General features: G+C 28.9%; 2 protein-coding genes across 3 annotated transcripts; both read left to right on the plus strand.

Annotated features, from left to right (window-relative positions):
• Positions 1-212: 212 nt before the first annotated feature.
• Positions 213-12,024, plus strand: AlaRS (alanine--tRNA ligase, cytoplasmic). The gene is made up of 23 exons (XM_067279613.1): positions 213-288; positions 2,203-2,366; positions 2,435-2,623; positions 5,262-5,407; positions 5,499-5,690; positions 5,861-6,005; positions 6,079-6,224; positions 6,302-6,410; positions 8,089-8,127; positions 8,199-8,310; positions 8,814-8,938; positions 9,023-9,176; positions 9,300-9,469; positions 9,554-9,667; positions 9,743-9,883; positions 9,950-10,090; positions 10,155-10,267; positions 10,362-10,470; positions 10,572-10,691; positions 10,762-10,881; positions 10,951-11,037; positions 11,446-11,559; positions 11,633-12,024. The coding sequence occupies exons 1-23, from the start codon at positions 213-215 to the stop codon at positions 11,822-11,824; spliced, it is 3,018 nt and encodes a 1,005-aa protein (XP_067135714.1). The 3' UTR covers positions 11,825-12,024.
• A 3,821-nt stretch (positions 12,025-15,845) lies between these two features.
• LOC136983060 (protein Daple-like) lies at positions 15,846-27,763 on the plus strand. 2 transcript variants are annotated; one of them, XM_067279691.1, is made up of 21 exons: positions 15,846-15,976; positions 16,225-16,342; positions 16,404-16,474; positions 17,458-17,589; positions 17,660-17,797; positions 17,872-18,087; positions 18,156-18,314; positions 18,397-18,486; positions 18,596-18,961; positions 19,036-19,182; positions 19,745-19,951; positions 20,015-20,473; positions 20,553-20,684; positions 25,872-26,057; positions 26,120-26,203; positions 26,352-26,537; positions 26,622-26,708; positions 26,813-26,953; positions 27,023-27,079; positions 27,187-27,438; positions 27,514-27,763. In XM_067279691.1, the coding sequence occupies exons 2-21, from the start codon at positions 16,252-16,254 to the stop codon at positions 27,700-27,702; spliced, it is 3,390 nt and encodes a 1,129-aa protein (XP_067135792.1). In that variant the 5' UTR covers positions 15,846-15,976; positions 16,225-16,251; the 3' UTR covers positions 27,703-27,763. The 2 variants fall into 2 exon arrangements, with proteins under 2 accessions (XP_067135792.1, XP_067135793.1); XM_067279692.1 differs by lacking the exon at positions 15,846-15,976 and having other exon boundaries at positions 16,155-16,342; positions 17,461-17,589.
• The last annotated feature ends 6 nt before the right edge of the window (positions 27,764-27,769 follow it).

Here is a 27,769-nt window from a genome sequence, read left to right on the forward strand (position 1 = left end):
GTTATTATAAATTAATATCAATTAATTTTGAAATTATTTTGTACTTTTTTATTATTAAAAAAATATTATTAAACTTTTAAAATATGCCGAGATATTTATAATTATATAAGTTAATATTTATTTTATATTATATTAGATATTTAACGCTTTATATTAGTTTAAATAAATAAAAATACGGAAAATAATTTAATTTAAATAATTTTTATCGCCAGATGGCAGATGTACGAAGTGAGAAAAAAAGAGCATTTTGGTATTTTCCGGCTGGAGAGGATTTTGAATTGTCTAAAGGTATTATTTATTTTTTAAAAAAAGATACGAAAATGAAATCGATGTTAATAACAATTACTGATTAATATAATGACGAGATCCTCGTATTTATGTGAAATTATTACAGAATATTTAATCTGTGTACAGAGTTTTGATCCATATTGCAGATGGATTGCCGCATGCAATCTTTAAATCCTCATTCACACGTTGTCTGTGATTATCTTCTGTCTGCTTCTGTTCTGATGCGGAAATTTTTGTTTGGTTGTTATAATTGGTTATTCTGTAATTAAATTTTTTGAATTATGAGTGGATGATGCAATGTTTTTCTGAATTTCAAAATAGAATGAGCTTTTAGTCATGATCATTTAATAAATTTCAAATGGTTAATTATATCAATCAAATGATCCTTGATGACTGTGATTTTTGAATATTAGCTGTGCTGAATCGGCATATCATTATCTATTTCATCAATTTGCATTTTTATCTGTGATTTAATATATAGTTTGCTGTTTTACACCTTAATAATAGGACAAAATGCAGTGGTGTGTTATCTGACAGGCAAAAAGGGCAATTGCCTGAGGCCCGAAATCAATCTTTTATAAAAAAATATTTTTCCCAAAAATTTCTCTGAAGAAAGATATCTGAAGTCAACACTGTATGTGAAGTTCCCTAATTCAGATTTGCCTGGATGCTCCTGAAGCTATAATGTGCCACTGACAAAATGCAAAGTTTGTTTGTTTGTTTGGTTTTATTAAGTTATGGCAATGCAACACTTGGGCAATCTGCCTAGGGGATGCCTTCTGGGAGGTCTTTTTAAGGGTAATTGGCTCCTATTCAGGCGTTACAGACATGGAGAAAACCTGGAAAACTCAACGTAGCCAGCTCATCCTGGCGGGTCTCCCAGTTTTCAGGTAACAGAACCGCTTGGCCACTGGTGGGCCACAAAATGCAAAGACGATATTAGTCCATTGTGTCAAATGTACTTTATTTATAATTTAGATTATTTTAATTGTGTATATATCAGGTGATATATTATTGTTTGTTTTGCATTTGTTTATTTGTGACAATATAAATGTTTATTATTTTATTCAATTATATTATATGCTTATAAAATTAAATTTAACATGGAGAATGGAACTGAATTATTGAATAGTAAATTATTAAGTGCACGTTTTTCTCATTTGTTTATCTTAGCATTTTCAGTCAATGTAATAAATATGTCATTGAAGTACTTAAATAGATCTTTTTGAATAAAAACTTTTGTTTTAAAAACTATCATGTTTACTCAATTAAACCCTGGGGAATAAAGGTGCTGTTAAAAATAAACCCTAGTCTCAAATAAATCTGGGGTTGAAAAGTATGGGAAATACATTTAAGTACTACTGTCTGTAATGTAGTTTAGAGTTAACACACAAATACAATTAATAAATGGTTTTGACAGGCCAGAAAATGTACAAGTAATTAAGGTATTTCAATTTACTCACTCATTCCTGTTGCAACATAATAAACTCTGGGAATACATACATTTTAAAAATAACATTGAAACAAATTGAAAAGCTCAAAAGCATAATGCTTTACTTGTGTATGCATATCATCTAAGACTAATTGAGGGTAATAAAAATATACCTTTTTAAACAGCCTGTCTTAAAAGCAAACAGTTTTTTATACCTGTTCCTGCATACCTTCAATTTTTAAACATCATATTATAAATAGACTGGATTTTTATATTATACAGAAAATTTAATGTGTTTGGTTCAATGGAATTTTTTTACATTGAACATGTGTACATTAAATAAATCGTGATATTGGAAAATTTTATAGTTTTATATATTAAAATTTAATAATTTTATAAATATTAGGTTATTTAAAAGAACAAATTTTTATACAATATTAATTACAATATGCTAACTGAGAGAACGTGATAATTTTTTGTAGTGAAGATAAAGAAAAACATGGAACTTAAACTGTCTGCAAAAGAAATTCGACAGAAGTTTATGAATTTTTTTATTGAAAGATATGACCATCAATATGTGCATTCTTCATCAGTTATTCCTCATGAAGATCCAACTTTGTTGTTTACTAATGCTGGAATGAACCAGGTTAGATATTTATTTCTCATAAAAACTTTTATTTTATTCATATTAAAATGCAAATTTATTTATTTCAGTTTAAACCAATATTTTTGGGAACAGTAGATCCTAATAGTGATGCTGCAAAATATGTTAGAACGGTTAATACTCAGAAATGCATTCGTGCTGGTGGGAAGCACAATGATTTAGATGATGTAGGCAAAGACGTTTATCATCATACCTTCTTTGAAATGTTAGGAAATTGGTCTTTTGGAGATTTTTTTAAGGTAAGAGATTGATTCTTTATTGGTTTTCTTTATTTATTCAAAAAATTTGGTATGTTAACTTGTATATAAGGGGCATTGATGATATTAAATTTTGGAGTATGGAACTCAAGGAGATGAGGAGATAGATGGATCATGTATCATATCTCATATGAGATCAGACTTAATGAAATTTTATTCAATATTGGCATTTACAATATTTTAAAAAATTCTTCTCTAACTTAAAAAAAATGAAATCTTTTTATAATAATTAATTAATATAAAAGTTATTTTTAGTAATATCTTAATAGATGGAACCACACCCAATTTTTTAACTGAGTCTTAGTATTTTTAAACTTAAATATCTTATTTAAAACTTTAAATATCTTTTTTAAAAATATCTTTTTTCATAATTCAACAGAATTATTTCTTTTAAGCATTTGTTATTACTGAAATTTTATATTCCTTATATAATTTAAAATTATTGAACTTTTTGGTGGGACCCTTTATCTCCTGTTTGAGTGCCAGGAAAGTCAAGCAAGAACCCTTGTCAGAATTTTTAGTTATATTGTTTTGTTTTTAAATATCTGTTTAAAAAGCTAGTAGAGATAAACAACTATTCAGAAATCCAGTAGTAAACAATAAATGTAGACTGGTCAATGACAATATGAAAACTGGTTTATGGGTGGAGTTGGCTGAGTAATATTAACTATGAATAGATATAGTCACATTGAGATAAAAATCTTTATAAAATTATTAAGTATAAATAAAATTCTTTATTATCAGTGAAGTTGTTTGGCAGATTATCAATAATTAGAGCAATTTTTCATAAAAGAAAGACAAATAGTTATAAAGATTTCTAAATAATCAATTAGTATTGAATACAGTAAATGATTGGTTAATGAACACAATCCGTTCCAAGACTTTGTTTGCTATCCGAATTGTTTGTTAACCGATTATCGATTTATCATAGGTTTTTATGGGAATTTGATTAATTTGTTCTGGAGACCCCAAAAAATAAAAAAATATATACTTTCTTACTATGTTTGTTATAAATGTAATAATAAAAATACATATTTACACAGTCTTGCAGTTTTATTAGTCGTGTTTTTTTTTGTTTGTGGGGGTTAAAGAATCTGTCTAATGTCAATTGCTTTTCTCTCTTCTTCAGGATTTTTCAGAAGTAATTAATAGCATTGTAATTGTAGAGATCCCTAAGCCTATTAACTTCAACCTGGTTTGGATACCATTCTAAGACCATTGTTCTGACATCCTCCCACTTCTTCAAAAGATGTTTAATAGCAGATATTGGCATTAATCCTTTTTTTCAGAAGAAAACATATCTCACCGAGTTGCTTGGTGTTCTTCATTCAAGAGTTCTTGGCGTTCTTCTGTTGTCAGATCAGTTTCAGGTTCCATTATAAGCTCTTCAATGTTGTTTATTTCTCAAATGTGATTTTTGTTACTCCTTAAGTCTTCTTGATAATACAGTATCTTTCTTAGATAAGATTGAACTTTGGCCTACTGTAGACCTGTTCAAGCCATACTGCCCAGCAACATCAGACATCGTCTGTCCACTCACTACCTTTGCTATTATACTCTCACCTTTTAAAAATAAAAACCGATGCAAAACTTAATGAGTGCCTGCTTGACAGTCTCGCAAATACTATAAAAGAATTGTTTCTGTCAGAAAAATAAAAGGCTGGAATTACAAGAGAGAGTTTCAAGGTTCGGAGGAATACTATCCGATCAGTATATACCAGGTTGAGTGTCAATGTCAATGTCTCCCACACTCCAAAAAGTTTTGAATTGTTGCCTGAAGACAAGAGAAGACCAATCTGTATTCGTTATTTTACGTTGCTTCTTCTTGTGTTTGTTCTGTGAGGTGTTCGTTATCCGAACATAAAAATCTTTTGCGAAAGTGTTTATCTGATTTGTTTGTTAACTGATTACCCACTGTATTACAGTTTTATACACTGACCAATTTATAGCTTGAAAGATTTTTTATTTAGAAAGTAAAACTAAGTTTTAAAATCATCGTTAATTTTTGTAAAAATTGTTGATTTTGTAGGGATGGAGTGATTGATACATTTTTGTTATATTTTATATCAGCATTTCTTATGTTTCTCAAAATTTATTGAGTCTTAAAAGTAAAGTAAGTTCTGTGAATTCTATACAATATTTTCAATCAAGTAATGATTTGAATAATATATTGTACTGGGTAATAATCCAAAAAACAACATAATAACTATGATACTTTGGTAAAAACCAGCAGGTATTTGTTAAGACTAAATTAGCTTGATAAAAACAACATAAAAATATTTCAATATTCTAAAATCCATGGGTAAATACAGTATGAGACAACATGCATGCTTACTTGAATAAAAAAATATCAAATGACTGTTTGCAGTTAAAAATTGTGACATTTTGTATGGGATGTCTTCAGTTCTCAAACTGCATTAAAGTGAAACCATGTTGTATGAGAGATACCTGTGATTCAATAATTTAATATGTTTATTAATCAAATTAATATAATATAATTTTAAATTCTAAATTATTTATTTAGAATTTAAAATTTATTTTATATTTTAAATTATTAAATATTGCAATTATTTTGCTTAAAAGTTAATTACTGATGAATTATTTAATTTTGTAACAAAAGAGAGAGATATGTCATTGGTCTTGGGAGTTATTAACTGAAGTATATGGTCTGGATAGCAGTCGCCTTTATGTGACATATTTTGGTGGATGTGCAGATCTGGGATTGGAGCCTGACTTGGAATGTCGTGACATATGGAAAGAAGTTGGGTAAGGTTTTTTTTTTCAATTATTGATTTATTATTGTTTTGTTCTCAAAACTAGTCATTTTCATGTTATTACATATGGTATGATATTCCAGTGTTCCAGAAGATCGTATTTTGCCATTTGGAATGAAAGATAACTTCTGGGAAATGGGGGAAACAGGGCCCTGTGGTCCTTGTTCAGAAATTCATTTTGATCGTATTGGTGGACGTGATGCTAAACATTTAGTAAATGCTGATGTACCAGATGTTTTAGAAATTTGGAATTTAGTGTTTATCCAGTTTAATAGGTAAGTATTAATAGCATAAATAATTATTTATAATGCAAAAAATTATAACATGATTTTACAGTAGTTATATCAGAAATTAAAATTATTATATTAAAAGCTAATTTAACTTTTTCAACTAATGACAACTAAAATATTCAAACTTTAATTGCACATAAATATGCTATTTTCAGAGAAAGTGATGGCTCATTAAAATTATTGCCTAAAAAGCATGTTGATACTGGTATGGGTTTAGAAAGATTAGTATCTGTCATACAAGAAAAACCATCTAATTATGATACTGATTTGTTTTTGCCATTGTTTGATGCTATTCAAAAGGTAAATATTATTTAGAATTGATAAATAATTTAATGAAGATTATGCAGGATTTTTAATTTTAAAATGATAATAGGCAACTAATGTAAGACCATATGCGGGACGAGTTGGAAAGGATGATACTGATGGAATTGATATGGCTTATAGGGTTTTAGCTGATCATGCAAGGACATTAACAATTGCTTTAGCTGATGGCGGACGTCCTGATAATACTGGAAGAGGGTATAATAATTATTAATTTTTTAAATAATGATTAAATTTTAGTTAAAAGTACAAATTATTTCGCTTTGCTTTAATAGGTATGTTTTAAGAAGAATTTTACGAAGAGCTGTAAGATATGCAACAGAGAAGTTGAATGGCAAACCAGGAACATTTGCAAGTTTAGTACCAGTTGTAGTTGAATTATTGGTAAATTTTTATTTTTTATTGGTTGTTAAATAAATTATACAATTTTTTTTTTATTTAATTGTAAATGATAGTCCTTTCATTCATAAATATTTTCTTACAAATAGAAAGCTTAGAAATTTCCTAAATAAGTTGCACATCTTTTTCTTCTTAGCATTGTCCCACAGATGTAGGGTCCGCTGTTCAGATCTTCAAACGCTATTTTGTTTGATTAAGTGCATCGTCTGGGTTCAGGTGCAGAGCCTTTAGGTCTGCGTTTATAGCATCTTGCCATCATTGCTTTGGTCTTCTGCGTGGCCATCACCCGTTCACTTCTAAGTGGTAGGCAATGTTGGCAACTGGGGTTAAAATTATGACGTATTTTATTAAAATAATGATTATTTAAGCATTTATGGATAATATTGTAAAGAAACAGACAATTTTAATCCTGAAATTATTTAATTATTCAATTCTTTGCAAGTAATGTGAAGTGCCTATAGAATTTACATATATTTGTGTTCATAAAAGCTTATCATAATAATATCTTTCACAGCATCTTCTACCATCAACGGCATAATATGTTTGTAAATTTTCTAAAAATAATTTTCCGAGCTGCTTTTGGATTTACATAAACCACTACTTTCCCCAACAAAAGTATGAGGTAGTCCTATTCTCCTATTGTGCAGCAGGAGACACAATGCTAATTAAAAATAATTATTTAGTGTTATTAAACATCCTATAAATACTTTAAAATAGTTTAATTTGTTTATTTACCTTCACTGGTAACATTTGTCATTGTAAAACGTTTTTGCCATTTTTCTACAATATCCCATGAGTCAGTGTTCAACATGAACATATGGCACAACATGTTTTACTTGGAGTTCAAATGTCAAATGTATACTTCTGCCTGCCGTACAAGTTTAATGTTTGAACTTCAGTCACAAACTCTCTGATGTTGAACCAGTAAACTTCTAGTCTGTTCCAGTCTAGTCTGTTGTATTTTATTGTTAATATGTTTATTTTGTTAGTTTTCCCTCCTCATTCTTTATTATTATTAATTCTAATTTTTATGGCATCACTATCTTTTTGTATTTTTCAACTAACTGTCATTTCTGTTGCCAATTCTTTCCTGATTTGAAACTGGTCAGAGCTATTAATGGATATGGATTAGGTGAGGCAACAGCACCCAGCAATTCCAATTCCAAATCAGAGTTCTTTGCTATTTAACTTTGGTAGTATAATGAAAATTGTTATATGTTTGATGAAGGCTATTCATTGCTTTTTTTTAATGTTTTGGTGATTATTATTTTTTTTATTGATAATTTGAAATTTATATTATTGTTGTATTGGTATTATGGTATGATGTAAAAGTCATTTTGATTTGAGTATATTATAAAATTTGCATAAGGATAATTTACTTGATATCTGTAATTAGTATTAATTTCATAGTTTTATGCATTTTCAGAACAATATTGTAATTCAGTATCACTGTTCAAAATATGCAAAAGAAGCATGAAAATGTTTTACTATTACATTATTTGTTTAATTTAAAAAATAGTATTAAATATTACTGATATAACTTGAAGAGGCTATCTTTCTTTTTTGTATGTATGTTTTAATAATAAATATTAAATTTGAAAATTTAAATTTTGCTATTCTAGCAATAAGAAAAATACTAAAAATGGGAATTTTTTTGTAATAGGGAGATGTATTTCCTGAATTAACAAAAGACCCTCAAATGGTAAAATTTTAAAACTGCTTTGATAATATAATTAATTTAAATATTCTTTTTAATTGAACATATTTTTTAAGATTATAGACATAATAACTGATGAAGAAACACAATTTTTAAAAACACTTTCTCGTGGACAAAGATTATTAGAAAGAACTATATCCAAACTTGATCAGACAAAAATTTTACCAGGTATTCTTCCTTTTTAAAATTATTTTATAATTATATTTACTTTAAAGAAATATAGACTTACATAAAAATAATTTAAGTCTTTTCTATTCTCCTTTTCACAGACTAATCCAGAAGTAACAGAAAGTTCTTCTAAGACATCAAAAATAGAATATTAAAAATTATCACAAAGTTAAAACATGATCAAAACGCGACCTTTTATTAGAGGCTACGGCATCTTCTCAATAAAAACAATGATTAAAAATTCCTACAATATCTACTGTGTCTTGTAGCATATTTAACTGCCTCTAGCCTTCTGGTGGTCCTTTTGGTTAATCTTGGTTTTTCTTCAAGTTTTTTGACTGTTACTTCTGGATTAGTTTGTGAAACGGGAGAATAGAAAAGACTCTTAAATTATTTTTATGTAAGTCTATATTTCTTTAAATTGAAAAACTCCTGGGAAATGTTGTCTTCATGTATGACTTTAAATTTACTTTATCATCATTATTAATATATATATATTTAAGGTGATATTGCTTGGAGGCTCTATGATACTTATGGATTTCCTATTGATCTTACACAATTAATGATTGAAGAGAAAGGTCTTACAATTGATATGGCAGGCTATGAAGTTGCCAAGAAACAGGCACAGGTATAGTATATAAATGCTGTGATGATTTTATTTATATTTTGTGAATATATTTTGCATTATAAAATAAATGAATTAATTAAATAGTTAGCATCTCAAGGTAAAGTAGAGGGACAAGAAGACAACATAAAATTAGATGTCCATGCTATATCTGAATTACAACAGAAAGGAATTTCTCCCACTTATGATTTACCTAAATATAGTTATGTTGCATTATCTGATGACAAAAATTCAAAATATGGTATAAGTTTTTCCTAAAAGTAATTTTTATGAATTTTCTTGTATATATTAAGAAGTATACAAGATGTCCATTTACTTCTGTATCAAAAACACTAATTTTCTGTTTAAATCTGATGTATTTTAGAATTTGAGGGTTGTACTGGTGAAGTTGTTGCTTTAAGGAAAAACAAAATGTTTGTGGATGAAGTAAATAATGGTGATGAATGTGGTGTAATTTTAAATAGAACTTGCTTCTATGGAGAAGCAGGTGGACAAATTTATGACATTGGATTCATGGTAAAGGAATCTGATGAAGTAAGTAATAATTTTTAAATAAAGTTTGAGTCCATTGCAATTTGTGTCAACTGGTATATAATAGATTAATTATTACATTTTTAGGATGTTGAGTTTAATGTAAAGGAGGTTCATATACAGGGAGGTTATGTTGTTCATATAGGCAACATTGGTGGAAAATTAGCAGTTGGTAATCAAGTAAAATTATTTATTGATGAGGTAACTAATTCAGTTTTTAATTTAAAATGAATTTTTGTTAAGTAATTTATTATATAAAACAATTTTATCATTTAGGAAAGGAGAAAATTGGTTATGAATAATCATACGGGTACCCACATTCTTAACTTTGCTCTTCGTAAGGTTTTGTCATCTGATGCCGATCAGAGAGGGTCTCTTGTTGCTCCTGACAGATTACGGTTTGATTTTACAAATAAGGTATGTAGAAATTTTTATAAACTTATAATGTTAAAAATATATTAAATATAAAAATATACATGTTAGGGTGCTATGACAGTTAATCAAATTCAAGAAACAGAAATGGTTGCAAATGAAGTAATTAATAAGAATCAAGAAGTATATGCTAAAGAGTGTCCTTTACCTCTTGCTAAAGCCATTCAAGGATTAAGAGCAGTTTTTAATGAGGTAAATAAAAATTCATTTATTTAAATTTTAGAAATAATCATAACTGTTAATTTCTCATTATCAGACTTATCCCGATCCTGTGAGAGTTGTGTCTGTTGGTATACCTGTAGATGATCTGATAGCTGATCCCTGTGGTCCTGGTGGTTCCACTACATCTGTAGAATTCTGTGGTGGAACGTAAGAGTTTTAAAATCCTTTTACGTTGATTTTTCATCACTTTAGATATTTATAATGAACACATTTTATAATCAGAAAATTATCATTGTTTTAGTCATTTAAAAAGAAGTGGCCATATTGGTGATTTTGTGATTGCAAGTGAAGAAGCAATTGCCAAAGGTATTAGAAGAATTGTTGCTTTGACAGGACCTGAAGCTTCTAAAGTAAGAATAAATTATTTTATGATTTGAAAGATTTGTATAAGTCAATTTAAAAATTTGATAGTTTTTAAACATAAATTTAAATGTTTAAAACCATTATTTAGGCTATCAGGAAAGCTGAAATTTATGAGCAAGATGTAGAAAAAATACAAAAATTAGTAAATGATAAAAATAGAAAAATTTCTGGAAAAGAAATTGTAAAAAAAATTGTTGAACTTACAGAGGTAAATTTTGCTAAATTAATTATTTTTTTATTTATAATTTACATAGTAATAATAATATTTTTTGTCAAAGGATATTTCAAAGTCAAATATTTCATACTGGAAGAAAGAAGAAATGAGGAATAATTTGAAAAACCTTAAAAAACAACTAGATGACATGGAACGTGCACAAAAAGCTGCTATTTTGCAAGAAGTAAATTTCAGGCATATTAACTTTTTCCTTTATTCCTATTCAATTTATTTTAAAAATTATTGTATTTAGGTGGTTGAAGAAACTAAAAATATTATTCAAAGTAATTCCAAACTAAAATTCATGGTTCATGAATTAAAAGCTTTTGGCAATGCAAAGGTAAAACAATTGCTGTTTATATTGCAACATTATATATAATTATTTTTATATTACCATATTTTATGGACTATAAGACACTTTTTTCTTCGAAAAATTGCCTCCAAAATTCAGGTACGTCTTATAGGTATTTTTTTAAAAAATTGCTTAAAAATTAAGGTGCATCTTATAGTCCATAGCGTCTTATAGTCCGTAAAATACGGTATATAATATATATATATACAGGATTAGTCAAAAGCCTCTTGCACCCTTCTTATTCCAAATGTACTGAAGATAGGAAGTTACCATATTAAGAAAATTAATATCTTCAATACAAGGGTACAAGTACAGTAATAATAAAGAGGGTGCAAGTGACTTTTGACTCACCCTGTATATTTACATACCAGTATATATTTATTTGCACACTTACAGGCGTTAGATGCAGCTTTGAAACAAGTAAAATCTCTGTCACCTGAAACCGCAGCTATGTTTTTCAGTGTGGATCGTGAAACAGGAAAAATTATTTGTCTCAGTTCAGTACCTAAGGTATGATTACACAATTAAAGTAAATAATTATTTTAAAGTTTTACAATATATCAATAAAATTTACTTTTATTAGGAGGCAGTGGCGAGAGGTTTGAAAGCAAACGAATGGATACAGCAAATAACTGGCATAATTCATGGGAAAGGTGGCGGAAAAGACGAGTCTGCCCAGGCCACAGGTTGTAAACCGTCTGCTCTTTTAGAAGCCATGGACGTAGCTAATCAATTTGCTAGGTTAAAATTAGGACAAGATGAATTACTTCTTTGAGAAGAAAAACATTCTATTTTTCAGAATTGTGTATAGATATGATTTAAAATTTTTCACAGATTTTTTCCTGAAAATAACGAACTCGTCATTCCAAAAAACACCATCGGAACCAAATCGCTGATATTTAATTTTTTTTTTTAAAGGAAGTTATGCCAATAACTTATTGCTTTTCTATGGATTAAAAATCTTCTGAAAAATGAGTTAGTTTTTGTTATAATTTTTACGTATCCAAATATTCATATAACTATCTCTATTTAATTTTTATAAAATTAATTATGAATAATATATTATAATATATTATTATAAAAAAATATATTTACCAAAACATGCCCACTTAATAGATTTTAATCTGTAGATCTAAATTCTACACTCTAAATTCTGTTTTATATCGTTTACAAGTATTTGTTAGTCAATGCTGCTATAGATTTCACAGTGACAAAAATTTCAACGTTTTTTTTTTATAATTTATATACAGTGCCAGATTTAGGGGGTAATCGGCTCCTGTAGACAAGTTTTTAAATTTAATACAAGGCCTTCACTACTAATTGGTTATCTCGCTTAATTGGTAGCATACCCAAATTTCTCTTAGATGATCACCAATCCAGGTATTAATTGGGCTGCTACCTTTATGGATATTCTAATAAGAACAGGTGTTTAAAACAAGGTGTGGACGCTTCCTAGATCATAATTCAATTTTTACCGACAGCCACTTATGGTAAGGAAGATATCAATATAGTAATCAGGTATTTTGGATATTCAGATTTTGATAGATCACAAAATTGACTCCTCCAATATGTTTTCACTGCTTTTACGATGATGCCTGTTTATGCACACGTGTTGTACTGAACGGATGGATGGGAAATTTCATATTTAACATTTTTTTTCTATCAATATCTCGATTTGGTCGACTTTTGGTGTTGATCGCTCAACCGAAAGTGACAGTTTATTAGTAGTATTTTATAGTTTTTCAGTATATACAACTCTTCTGACTACCAATCGCGTTCCCATTTCGCAAGTAAATATTTTAACGACGTATTGGCTCATACGATTTGGAACATTATTGAACATTTGTTCAATAATGTTCCAAATCGCATGAGAATTACGCTCTATAGCGCTCGGTTATTTGATGGCCACAGGTTTATTTTTTATATATTAAATGCGAAAATATTCCTTGTTTTTTTATTTGTACAATATTATTCTCTGCCATTATAATTCATGATTAATATAATGAGTTTGTCCTTTTCCCTCTAACATCAGTAATTTCGGAGATCCTCAGATTCCTGCTATAAATTTTAAATGACGTGATGTGCAAATAGCGATTGCGGTCGACACATTTTGCGTATGACCCAAGTTATAAAAACAAGGAACATTGTTGTAGGGCAGAGGGTGCCACCGCGTGACCTTCGCCCTCTGACCTCACTTTACTCCCGGACTCCAACGAGGAGAGAGATTTTTTTTTATTCTACGCTAACATTTTGGAGTCGACAGCATCGCTGATCTTAAATTTGTATTATATCTCAATACTATTCTAAATATCTCATAACCGATCCAAATAAAGTAAATTATTCTACTGGATCATGGTCTTAGTTAATCCTCATCGACGGGACAAAAGACGCAGGACACGTGGTCGAGTCGACGTGGACATACAAGGACCAAACCCACCAATTCTGCCTCGCGTATCGACTTTAGCTACACCGCTAAACTGTCATGAAATTGCGAATTACGCGTATTCAGTATTAGTCTTGTTTTATTCTTGTTTGTGTACTGTACATGTAAATTCTATTTATTTTTATAACTATCCCCCTATGGGTACTAAGAGGGACTCTTTTTTAACAGGTCCATTATGGGTTCGATAGGCCCACAATGGGGCGGCCGGGTTGTGATGGACGGGGCCCGACATATCCGAACATCATTGAAAAATTCCTGGGCGGGGATTTTTCGATCTGCCCAGATTCGATTCCGGGTCACCCAGAGCGGTAGGCTGCCATCTTAACCGTTCGACCCATTCGACCGTGTAAATTTTATTGTATGACGCAAATATATATCTATGTATAATTTTATACACTTAATGTTTGTTGCTCCATCTACTAGGCAGGAATGCATTTAATAAGTGTTGAAACACTGTGTCGCTTCGTGATTAACTTCAAGTTGGTGTGATGAACGAATAATGGACGCCTCAAAATATAGGTGGTCAATAAAATTTCTCTTATGGAACTGTTCGAGTGCTACACTGCGTAAGATACGTTACACAAAATGAAATCGAGTAGAAAACATTATTCCTTTCTATATGGAAACCGAATAACGGAAGTAAAACACGAAATCATTACTCTTAAGAGTTTACTAATAAATAAAATGTTTGATTACTTGATTTACTTAGAATATACTAATAAAACAAAGAATTATAAACTCTAATAAAAATAAAAATTTTTCAAATACGATGGACTCTTATATGGTGCATGTAGGAAGACCATCCAAACGAACAAATATTGTCTATGTCAATATTTAATGTGACATAGACACAATTTCCGGCTGCAATTTTTAATTTATTTAATTTAAAATATATGCTTTCCACCTCAAATTAGTGGTGGCTTGCACCTGTACTGTACATCATACATTTCCCGTTAGAATAGTCATGTCGGTCATCTATCTAACTCTTTTCAGGGGAAAAATTCTGAATTGAAATAGTCAACTGCCATATCAATGTGCATGAGAGTGACAAACCAGTGGCGTAGCGTGGGAGTCTGCCGCCCGGAGCGGAGGAAAATTTCACCGCCCCCTTATTTAGGTATCTCAGTTTAAAAGACTAGAATATACAGTAATTCCAAAGAACTTTTCAGCAAGAACAATCATCATTATTGTGTATTGTACAGGTTACAAATAGAAAAATCACGTATATATGTTTTGCAATATAATAATCACATTTATTACAAAAATTTTTACAAGATATTATTATTATTTATTGTGAAATTTTGTCGCCCCCTAAAAGTGCCGCTCGGGGCGGGCCGCCCCTGCCGCCCCCACTACGCTACGCCACTGTGACAAACATCATTCCCTGTCATTGCTTGTTTCAGAAGGTCGTCTTACCAACCTCTTGAGACTCAGCTGGTTTCATTCGTGGGTATCTTCGTGATTTGATCCACAACAACCCGGAGACCCTATTTAATAGGCCATCAGCAATTTACCTGACGTGTTCAACGATAGCCTTGGCACTTAACGAGATTCTCCAATGTAAATCCACATTTCCTTCCGATTCGCATAAAAGCACTAGTCTTTTGCCCACCGTACAAAAATCGATGAGTCTGTTGATGCTCTGTTGTCATTGAGCCCGTCGAAAACCCCGTGTGGTCTGCACCAATCATTCATATTCTAAAACCTTCTAGCACTATGCGCTTATGTGGAGATTATAAAGTAACCATCAATCCCGCAGTGCATGATCATCCACAATTCCATCCGTCACACATCTTTTATCTTCGTTACCGCTTTTCATCATGTTTGCTAAAATCGACTTTTTACAGGCATTGACATTGGAGAATCTTGGTATGTTTCAAGGCTATTGTTGAACACTTCAGGTAAATTGTTGATGGCCTATTGAATAGGGTCTCTGGGTTGCTGTGGACCCGATCACGAAGATGCCCATGAATGGGTTTCATTCATGGGCATCTTCGTGATCGGATCAGCTAAGTCTCAAGAGGTTCGTACGACGGTCTTCTGAAACAAGCAATGGCAGGGAATGATGTTTGTCACCATAACTGGAGGTAAGCCTGTGAAAACGAGGATGAACACTTCTGCTAAACTGCTGACCATCGTAACCCGTCGACATATATTCAGTGTTTGAAATTTGGGAAATGCACAGCCTTTGAGTATTTGAAAGCCCTATCGACAGCACTCTTGCTGGTGTTCCAGGTGTTATTCTTTATTTCGATGACATCTTAGCGTGCGCTTCATCTACGGACCAGCTAGTAGAACGATTGTCTGCTGTGTTTTCTCGTTTATCTAAGTATGGGCTTCATACCAGCAAGGAAAAATGCTCGTTGGTTATCACATTGACAAAGATAGGTTAAATCCAGCTCTATCCAAATTAAGTCTTATCCATTGGTAAATACACATTAATATGATATTACAAACATCGCAAAAAGTAAATTTTTTCACAAAGTATGTAGATTTAAAAAATAAATGACTATTCAAACCAATCCGGATATTCCGGAAAACTGGATGAATGGGATCCGGATAAACGAAGTTTGACTATAGTGACAAACGATATTGATATAATAATAAGAATTTATTTTTTAAAAAAACATTTTATAATAATGAATATCAGTTGCATTATTTATAATAATAACATCATGGAATAAAACATTATTGCGCTAATTTTTATATTAATTACAAAATTAAAATTATAGATCGTTCAATGCAAAACTATTCCGAAGATGAATTCCAAGTTTCATACTTTGGGTTGCGCTATCGCAACTTTGACTATTGTTGGTCTTGCCGGTTATCAAAGTATTAGAAGTCTCTTACGTAAGTAAAATATGAGAGCACAAGTAAATAATTACAAAAAATAAATAAGTAATTATTTCAGGTAGAAATCCAACTTTGGCAGCAAAATCTATTCAAAAATGGTTTAGAAATCACCAAGAAATTTTTAAGGAGGTAAATTAATTAAGTGTATTTTGGAGTGGAAGCTCTGAATCCGTATAATTTTCTGAGTTGAAAATCATGCTAGTACGAATAAAAACTCCAAAAGAAGCAAGAGTTCAAATGTAATTCTCATATGCTAAATATGGGTTTTCAGAAACTTACCATCTGATATAGAGTACCTAGATATCAGAGTAGCGACACACGAGTCATCGCTGCCATGTTCTGTCGACTGTCATCACGTGGTCTATGGGTTTACATTAAGAAATGACGATTTTTTTTAGTTCAATAAAGCATTTTTAGGAATAAAATGAAGAAAACCCCGAAAACTCCACGTGGACAGCCCATTGCGAGACGTGAACCCATGATCAATGTTCAGCGGCTTTATTCACTCGGCTACTGCTGGGTGGCGGTTGCTGGACCCACCATATAAGATCCGTTGTGACTTTCTGATTAAAAGAGTTTAGTCACCTCTGATTAAAATGTTTTTAGAACAGTATGTTTTAGTAAACAGTTATAGTTTTCAATTTCAGTCAAGTTATTTTTGAAGTACTGAATAAATTACGATTCGTTTCTGTTTTCTGTAACGAATAGTAATTACTAGAATATTTTGAAAAACAGTAATTATTGAAACAATTCGTGAACAAATTTATAGATCGCTCTCGTGTTCAAGTTACTGTTACCAAGACTGATGATGAAGAATCAAAATTTGAATAACAACAATAGCTTATTAGTGTCATGTGATCAATGACAAATCATGAAAATTAATGTTCCTTATTTGTCGTTGGTCACGTGACAATTGTAAAATAGTTTCATTATTAATAAATGCACTTTCCTTTTTAGTGACAAAATATCGATTCACTGTCACCAAAGCAAAGACAGTACCTAATCTATATTTGTTACTCATATATATATATATATATTTCTTTTATTTCCTTTCTTTTGGTTATGCATTTAAAAAATAATAATAATAATTTATAAAATTTAATTTTATATAGCAGAACGAACTCGTTGTAACTGTACAATGTCACGTAAGAGGATATTGTGCACGTCGTCATCCTCTTTTGCTGCAAAAATCTCGAGTTTGCATTAGTAAATCGATTAAATCGTTATCTACAGAAAAAATTGAGGTAATTATTGTAAAGTACGTTTTTCTGTGTATATAAAAACTTACAAAACAAATTATAAATTGTAATTTAGGATATTTCCGCATTGTTGATTCAAAGCTGGTGGCGTACTAACGAAGATAAACCTAAATATATGACATTAATACCCACTAAAATTCAGGATAGTTTTATACCTTCGTCTATATTATATAATTTTTTTAAAATGAAAGCGGTAAGTAACATAATTATAATCTGCTGTGAGATATCTTTGAAAAAAAAAGAGTTAAAAATTATTTTTATTTTTAGTATATAGTGACGATGATAATAGCAAAATGGTGGAAGACTGTTATAAAAATCCACGACGAAAACGAAATTCAGGAAGACGAAATTGATATCCGCTTAGAAGGCTTAACAAGTTGCGATAGACATCAATTTCTTTACGATAATCTGGCTGTTGTACAGTCCAGGATGAAAGGATTTCTAGAAAGAGTTAAATGTGTTGAAGTAAAACGAGAAGAAAAGGTAACTTCAATAAAATTTGGATGAATTGCACACGTTTTATTATATTAAATTAAAATTTTTTGTTTCAGGAAGGAAAAATTCTTGGGAGTATCGATATCTGGTGGAAGCAATCATCGGATAAGGAGTATTCAGTAGAATTGATTGATAACCTTTTATCAATTCAGGATGTTGTGAAAAGGTTTGCTGAGAAACTAAGGCTGATTAGAGAATTAGAACAAACTGAGAAGGTATTTATTTAAAAAAAATTAAAGTAAAAAATATAAGGTTAAATGAAACACAACTTAAATTTTGAGTATTTCCCACTTGCAGGAAATGGCATCCATCATTTTGCAAGCAGTTTGGAGAAATTATAAAAGTGGAGAATCTACGAATCTACAGTTAAGCTGTTATACTAAGAAGGTACTTGAACGTAATATGTTTTGCTAAAAATTTAAGATTTAAAATTTAGTTAGTTTGGTATTGATGGGTTTAAGATGTTAATTAATTTTTTTTTTCTTCATTATTTTAGCTTAAAACGATTCACAAATTTATGGAAGATGTAGTCATACCTAAAAATGATCGAATGAAGTCTCAACAGACAAAAAGCCAAATATCAAATAAATTAGCAAAACAAGAAACAGGATTGGAATTTGAATTTTCAGAAAACGGAACGAAATCGAAAATTTCACATTCTTCTCAGAAAATCCATCAATTAGGAATGGAAACACAATCCATTTCGTTAATCAGGCTGCTTGAATTTAAATCCGAATTTTTAATTTCTACGTTTGAATTTATTCAGGAAAATAAGAATGTTCCTAGTGATGTAATCGTAATTCAGTCAGTCATTCGCAGGTTTCTCACTAAGAAAATCATCAAAAATAAAAAAGAACAAATAGTAAATATCCCAATTCGATACCTTGTAATGTAATGTAAAAAAGAAGAAAAACTAAAGTGTTTTTTTTTTATTAGAATGAAAAATTGGATATTCTAGTTCAATGGTGGAAAGATGTCATTCAAAAGTCATTTTTAAAAAGTGTAGATAAGGTGAAAGGTGAAAAAACTCTCTATTTGGCAAAATCACGGCAAAAAGTATTAAAAACACGAAAAAGTTCAACGGTAAGAATTTATAAAACGAGCAATTTTTTATTGTGACATCGTCACATTGCCGGACTGCAAGTTTTTAATCATATATTTTACATTAAATAAATTAAGAATATGTTCTCCATCTGAAATTTGTCGTGTCTTGCCTCTATATATCATACTTTTCCTGATAACAGGTCATGTATTGTAACTCCATTCAGGGAAAAACATTTTAATTAAATTCGCGTGCCTTTTGGTCTATGCCGGAAAATCGTATAGAGTTAATCAGGGCCTCCTGCCCTAAGGTTTCCATATCTGATCTCGGCTTTCATCTATCTAACACCGTTCTCGAGATTAATGAAGGACAGACAGACAGACGACAGTGGGAATTTATAGGTTTACAATTTTTTTTCAAATTGCAGCCCAACGTGCATAAGATTTCTCTATTAATAAGCATTTTAAATCTGTTTAGTTAAAGGTAATCCATTCATCCATTCAACACAAATGATTGAATGGATGGATGGATAAATACATATCAAACTTATAACATTTTAGCAAATTTTTAAAATTAATTAATTTTTAGTATTGGTTCTTACAGGATGCCACTGGAATGGAGATTTATGCATCTAACCAATATAGGGAGGATCACGGTTTGACAGCATATTTAAAACACTTAAAGATGTCATACGATAATATACGCAAAGAAATAAAATGTAAATACGGCACATTAACAGAGAAAATGCCTGTTTTTAAGAACTATTTATTAGGGCAAAGAAGAAGTATGGCATTTGAAAATGCTAAAAAGGTATCTAAATCTATTTTAATGTGTAACGAGACAAAAAAAAACTGATCTTGAGTATTTGTAAAGGTCGAAATTGTAAACGAATACCATACAAATTTGGAAATTGTAGAAGAAGATAATGGTGTCAGGCCTGATTTAAATGTGGAGAGAATTAATTTTGTCCAAAATGTAGAAAAGACACGCGAAGAACGTTACGTAGCCGTGCAGATTCCGATAAAAACAGATATGAAGATTTGTCTACCAAATACTTTCACTATAGAGGAGATATTTAAAACAAGTATTGACATGGAGCCAGAATATCCAGCAAAATTGCGAATAGAAGAATGTATAATGGTCGAGGAAGACAAATTTATAACTCCAAAAGACTTGATTATATCGGACGCATCATTGCTTCAACCACTTCCTGAAATCAAATCGGGAGAGAGCAATCACTTGAGTGAAAATTTAAATGAATTAAAACAACTTGCAGAAAATGTCGTGGAGGATGTTATAAAAGTATCTTTGAGCTTTATTAGAAAATTTGAGGTTATTATTAATTTAAGCTTAGTTAAAAAATTAATTTGGCATTTGTGATAAAAATATATAATTAAACTTTTATGTTTAGGAGAATAAAATCTTTGCAATTTCGGCAAGTACAATCCAAAGATGGTGGAGGAAAAGTAAGAGCAAAGAATTATCACAAGAAAACATTGTTGTCAGAGTTATTGAAAAAGATATTAGTATAGAGTATTATTCAGTATGTTTTATTTTATTTTATTTAAGCAGACAGAAAAATAAATTGAATTACTTAGTATAGGCTAGATATGTTAATACAGCTGAAAATACAGTACAAATCTGTCTTAGATATAAATAAAACATTTTTGACATACCTTAACAGACAATTGTTGTGTTGTTAAGCGGCCGGATGGCCGAGCGGTCAAGGTTAGCAGCCTGCCGCCCTGGGGGACCCGGGATCGAATCCGGACGGGTCGAAAAATCCCCAGGAATTTTTCGGGGGTGGTCCGTCCGGATATGTCGGTCCCCGTCCCTCACCACCCGGCCGCCCCATTGTGGGCCTGGCCGAACCCATAATGGGCTTGCTTTGAGTGGGCTCTCTTAGTGCCCTCTGGCCGAAAAGAGTTACAAAAAAAAAAAAAACAGACAATTGTTTGTCATTAGTCTCTGCTGTCTGACTTTCTTCGACCAATAAGGTGCAAGCCAAACTTATAAGTTCGGCTTGCACCTTATTGGTCGAAGAAAGTCAGTCAATCATAAAAAAGTAGCGTTAATTGCAAGTATGTATTATATTGAAAGAGATGATTATCCACTGTAATATATGCTATCAAAATGTAGTCGCTGAGCTTTGAATTTGTAATTGACACTACAGTCCGTAGAAGTTTTGGGAGAAAATTATTTGAGATAAACATGTATGAGATAGACTAGTTCAACTGTATTTAAAATAAATAAATAAATATAATAAACTCATATTTATATATTGTACTTCAGTTATGACACTAGTTTTTATAATACGATTTAATTGTATTATATTATAATTGTAAATTAATTAATTTTGATATTCGGCATAAAAATAAAAAGTTATATTAATGTTATCTTTCATTTTAACTTAAAGAATTTAAAATAATTTAAGTTAAAATTAGGAAATAATTTAAATTATCATTTTAATTTTATAATCTATATAAATTATAAAATATGTAAAATATATAATCAAATTAATGAAATATAAAACACTATATGTAAGTTAATAATATATATTATATAACTGTAATTTATATCATTAAATATAGATATTATTATTATTATTATTATTATTATTTAAATTTAAAATAAAAACTAAAGATTTCTTTTTAAATCATTAACTTTTATCAGTTTTATTTAAAACTATTATTAATACTTTAATTTTTACTTAATAAAAAATCAAACTTGCATTTTTATACTTAATAATAAACACTCGTTTATTATTTTTTAACGTTTAAAGGTTTTCTGATAGAATAAGGTACAACGTGATTCTACGCTATGTTGTGTTGTCTTCAAGCTGAAGCTGAAGCAATGTAAGCCTTTTTAAAATCTTCTTTTATCGTCTAATAAACAAGAGTTATCTAAGAGTTTACATGAAAGATGCGTTTCGAGCTTTTTGCATGTAAACTCTTGGATAACTCTTGTTTATTGATCGATTAAAACAAAAAGGATTTTAAAAAGGCCTTACGTTGTTTCATCTTCACCCCTTGAAGACAACACAACATAAAACTCATAAAGATATAAAACTCTGATGGGCAAAATCTCTCGCTCAAGGCCGGAATTACCCGTAAACTAAACAACCTGCAGTTTAGGGCCTCGCATTTTTGTGTACAATTATTTAGTGGAAGGAAAGGGCTTGCTATACGTTATAACTTAGCCACAACAAGTCCAAGTCCAGCCCTCCTCCCGCTTTAGTATAACGATATAGAAAATAGATTTGCAAAGGAATTTCTGACTTTGTTTTAAGATAAGGGATTTGGAATTTTGAACTTGTAAGATGAATAAGCTGTTAAAATCTATAAGATTTAAAACCTGTAAGATAAATATGTCAGGTACACATCTGGAAGATTGCGATAAGTTACGATAATGCATTAAAATCTCTTGAATCGAAATAAAAATTTATACAGTTTCTTACCGTGTTGATTTATACACCATAGTTTTAAATAAAATTTTTTTTCTCTGTAATAATTCGATGTTAAATCACTTACTACTGTATTCTGTTCTAACTCAGTTATATTATATCTACAAGCTATAATTAGGTTTCAGAGAGTTTTGTTCTATTGTAATTGTATATATCAGAGTAAGCTCGATAAAGTCCAAGGTAAAACGTATAATTAAAGTTTCTATCGCAAAACATCGATAGTATTAGTTTATTTTTTGTTTTTCCCCTTTTTTTAGTCGAAAATTCGTTGTTTCTAATTTACAAAGATCTCTTTTCTATATTAAGTCTTTTATACAGTATATATACAGTTAAAAATAGCTAAAATTATCGAAATTTAAGAGTGAATAGACCTTCAAATTTAGAAAGTTGCAATGATATAAAATGCACCAAAAATAATTATTGCTATATTATTCTTTCATTTCTTTTAGGGTTTTAGATATTACATGATCAATAATAGATCTATGTACTTTGTAAAAACGAAAATTAAGATTTTTGCCCTTCCAAGTAGACGTTTTTCGTAAACTTAAATATAAGAACATCACTTTGTAGAGAAGAGAAAAGAGACAAGTTGATTTTAAAACTGAACTTAATGCTTTTTTATTACTGTTGTATTATAGAGGAAAATTTACGATATAACAAAACTTATGCCATTCTTCAGAGAATAATTTACTAAATCTTTAGAATTATTACGGAGGAACTTGCATAAATTCTATTGGTTAGTCATAGGCGAAAATCAATAACGATAACACGAGTTGTCAATTATGATAATATCGTGATTGGTTAGAGAAGAATTCAAACATTCACAAACACTATCTCCGGCAATAGCATCTATCATTACTTTTCCGTCTCCAATCGATCAGAAATATGAATTTATGTTATTAGTAAATGATCATATTTATTTTATATATATTTAACAAGAATATTTATACTATAATACGCTTCTTGTCTAGTTTAAAATGTATGGGTGAGCTCTTTGATTGTAAAATAGCTGAGGAGGAACTGTATGTCCGAAATGCGTACTATTAAAAATAAATTGATATATTGAGACTGGTCTTGTGTCTGATGACGGTATGATAAGTCTAGAAATAAAGAGGCCATTATAGAGCTCACCCATACAAGAATATTTATAATATTCTACCTAAGTTAATTTTAAATAATTACATTATTTTACATATATCTACTCTGAAAATAGTATTACAGTATTTTGTATCTCTTATAACTACTGGATATTTTGATAGATCCAACTTTATGTTAAAGAAGTATTTCAATAATTATTATTTTCATAGTACTTGGATTTATTTATTGAATTTCCAAATACGTTGGATAATGCCGAACAAATTAAAAATATTAAGCAATAAAAATTCTCTTAAGTACTTTCTTTGTTTCTTTATTTCTAAATATATAATTATCTATTTTTCTATTATGCAATGCATTATTTCTAACAGGAAAATTTTCGTTTATAAAATTATATTTTAACTCTAAAATTTGTATCTATATCCCAGCAAATATTCTGATAGTTGTAGCACGTTAAACCAATTAATATAGAATATCCCTCAGAATCCTAGATAAAGGATTTTGCTACTCTTCATATAACATTTTTATTTTTTCCTCTTAAAATTTATGTTGTAACTGACCATTTGTTTGGAATTACACTAAATAACATCTGCAGAATAATGTGCTTTGGTATATATATATATATATATATATATATATATATATATATATATTTATTTATTTATTTATTTATTTATTACATATTTTTTCAAATGAATTATCATCAGATTCCTCAATCTCCTTTATATGTCATATTTTATCCTTTATATATATATAAAGTATCATGCATACTATGAAAAGTATCAAACGTATGTATATATACGTGATACTTTTCATAGTATATAAATACTGTATAAAGAATTTTACTTTAATATGTAAACTTATAGTAGTTTCAAATTAAATTTCTTTTGGAAATATTAAATTACAAATAAATTATTTTTGAAAAAGCTTTTAGTGTACAAATTTCAATTTAATTTTACAATGTTAATTTTAGAAATAATATAATTAATTTATATACAATTCAAACACCGTAGTTAAAAATTTAAACGGAGAAGTGTAAAAAGTATTAAGAAGTGCAATGAATAAATCCAATTTGTTAAAAAATTTTAAGTAAATTGAAATTTGGACATAGTGAATACTTCAAACTCGGAAAAGATAATTCTTCAGGAAATAGGAATTTGAATATGGAATAAAGATGGAATAATCATATTAAATTAATTTTGATCACTTAATTAAATTACAGTTAACTTATTTTTAAATATAAATGTTTAATGTGCTTAATTTATTTTCTAAAATTGAATGAAGTAAATACACTAATTTGATTTAATTTATCCTATTCATTCTATTAATAACTGTCTTGGCTTATGTTAAAATGAATTTTGCTGCATATGAATGATCTTATAATCCGTGTCAATCTGTTCAATTTCCACTATTACCTCGTATCATATAATAATCTATTCAATGGTTATATTATTAATACTATAATAATTTATTCAATGTTCTATTACTTATAAAAATAAATATTTGAATGTTATATAATAAATAATTATAAAGATAAAAAATGAATTGCCAAAACTTTTTAATTCTCAATTATATATATATATATATATATAATTGAGAATTAAATTGGAATGATTGAATATAAAATTTAAAAATAACATCGAAACTTAAGAAAAAATCTAAGTAGACTTAATTAATTTCTAACTTGAAATTTTAATTTCTTTTAATATTTGTTGATGTTTTTTAAATTTTAAATAAATTAATATTAAATTTTATCACATTATATAAATGAAATGTATGATATAAATTTCAGTCATTTATAAAAATTTTTATTTTAGTTTTGTTATTAATTTTATAATAAAATATTTTACAAGAGCCATAAAAATTATAAAACATTTTTGTTTGAATTCATTGACACAAAATGCGAAGTTTCGAATTGTTTTATTCATTAAAATAGCATAAAAATTACAATTAAATGTAATTTTCATTCTGCTATAAGAATTCAGTATAAAATAATTATTCCCTGAAAATAAAACTTTTAAAACAAATCTTTACCAATTTTTAACAAATAAGGTAGAAGTAAATACGTTATTCTATTCTTACAATCCATTTGAAATTATAGACTAGACATACAAAATTACAAAAAAGAAAAAAATCTATAAATGTCTGCAATTAATTATACTTTTTCTTTAGGAAGCTGTCAATACAATGTATTTATCAAAGACGAAAAACATAAAAACCATACAATTCTGGTGGAGAAGTCGAATGCAAAGGAAAGAATATTTACAAACATTGTCCTTAATAGTTTATTTGCAGGCCTTAATACGCGGATATAACGTCAGACGTTATTTAAATTTATTATCTAAACAAGTATTAAAAGTAAGAGAATTACTTGCTTAATAATTTATTAGTGCCTCTACTTGATATTTATATATTAATAGATGGCAGCTAAAACAATCATAAGGCAGGATGAAATTAAAAAAATGTCTTTAGGTGAAACTGAAATTAAAATTAAATCCATAAAGGTAAAAGTACTTAATTTTTTATAAGTTTATATATTTTATTTTAATTTAAAAAATGTATAATTTATGTTATAAGTTATGGACCATTATTATTCAGATAAATGAAAATTTTATGTCGAAGATTTAAATGGTTATTTCTTTTTTTTTCTAGATAATTAATAGAGTTTATACATCATCGGAAGAAAAAGAAATAAAAATCATTCAAAACTATTGTAGATCAATCATTCAGAGAGGACAATATCGCAGAACATTGTCCTTTATTATCCATATCCAAGTATTAATAAGGGGATATATTCATAGATATCACTTCAACATTATGGCTGAAAAAATAAAACTTGTACGAATTCAAATACTGTTAATTTTAGATTTTAAATCGCTATTAATTAAATTTAAAATGAATTTTTATTTTTATATATTTCAGTTGGTAGCAAAGAAAATTATTGAGAATTGGTGGAAGAAAATTACAAAGAAAAGAGAAATTAATATTCCTTTAACCTTAATCACTAAAGTAATTAAGTATCAATAGAATTTTTAATGCGCTTATATATATATATATTATATTATATAATAAAAATTACTTTTAGTTTTGATTAAAATTTAATTTAATTATAGCCGGATGATGTTGCAAGAGAAGAATCACTCAGAGGAAAGTTTTATGAAGAAAATAAAGAGAAAATAATTGTGATACAAACATTGATACGTTGTCATTCAACTTGGCTCAGATTGAAATCTAGTGTTACTGATATGTTTCATGTATAATATATTTATCTACATATATTATTTAATTATACAATAAATATTAAATTATTAAATTTTTATTAGGTAATTTTATCGATGATGAAAGATGATGCTATTTTACCTCCTGAAGAATTGCTAGATGTAAGTTCGAGATAAAATAATGTTTATAGATTTTAGATAATATATTACAATAGTATAAAGCCTTAAAAGTTATATATGATAGATATATTTTTTCTAATAAAATTTAGAAGGAAGATTCGAAAAATGACAAAAGTGAGACGTTAAAGTTAGATGAAAATAGGATAGAATTTCCTTCCGTAGAAAACAAAAAACTTCAAATAAATTTAACGAATATTAAAAATGGAAAATTGGTAAATCATGTTCCAAAAATGGAAACTGGAATAGCAAATAAATTTGAATGTAAAATTTCAGTAAAATCGAAAGAAAATCTCGACGAAAAACAATTAAATATGAGAGTGTCTATTGGAATCACAAGTCAGGTTGGTAAATTAAAATGAAGTAAGTTACTATTCATTTATTTAAGAAATACATAAATTACAATATCCAATTTGTAGATGGAATTATCGTCATCCAGACTGGCAACATTGTGTCCTAGAGATGAACATAGGAATAATGTTGACCCTGAAGAACTCAAAGAAGAAAGTAAAGAACAGAAGCGTTTGAATAAACATTTACTTTTAACTTTCTATACAGATAAGGCTGCGAAAACTATTCAGATTTGGTGGAAGAAGAAATTACTATAATTATTTGAAATTATTAACGTGGAAAATATATAATTAAATTTGGAAAATTAATAAAATATAACAACTC

The sequence above is a fragment of the Centruroides vittatus genome, unplaced genomic scaffold (genome assembly GCF_030686945.1).
Source record: "Centruroides vittatus isolate TY-2023 unplaced genomic scaffold, ASM3068694v2 contig_875, whole genome shotgun sequence".
In the NCBI taxonomy this organism is placed as follows: domain Eukaryota; kingdom Metazoa; phylum Arthropoda; class Arachnida; order Scorpiones; family Buthidae; genus Centruroides; species Centruroides vittatus.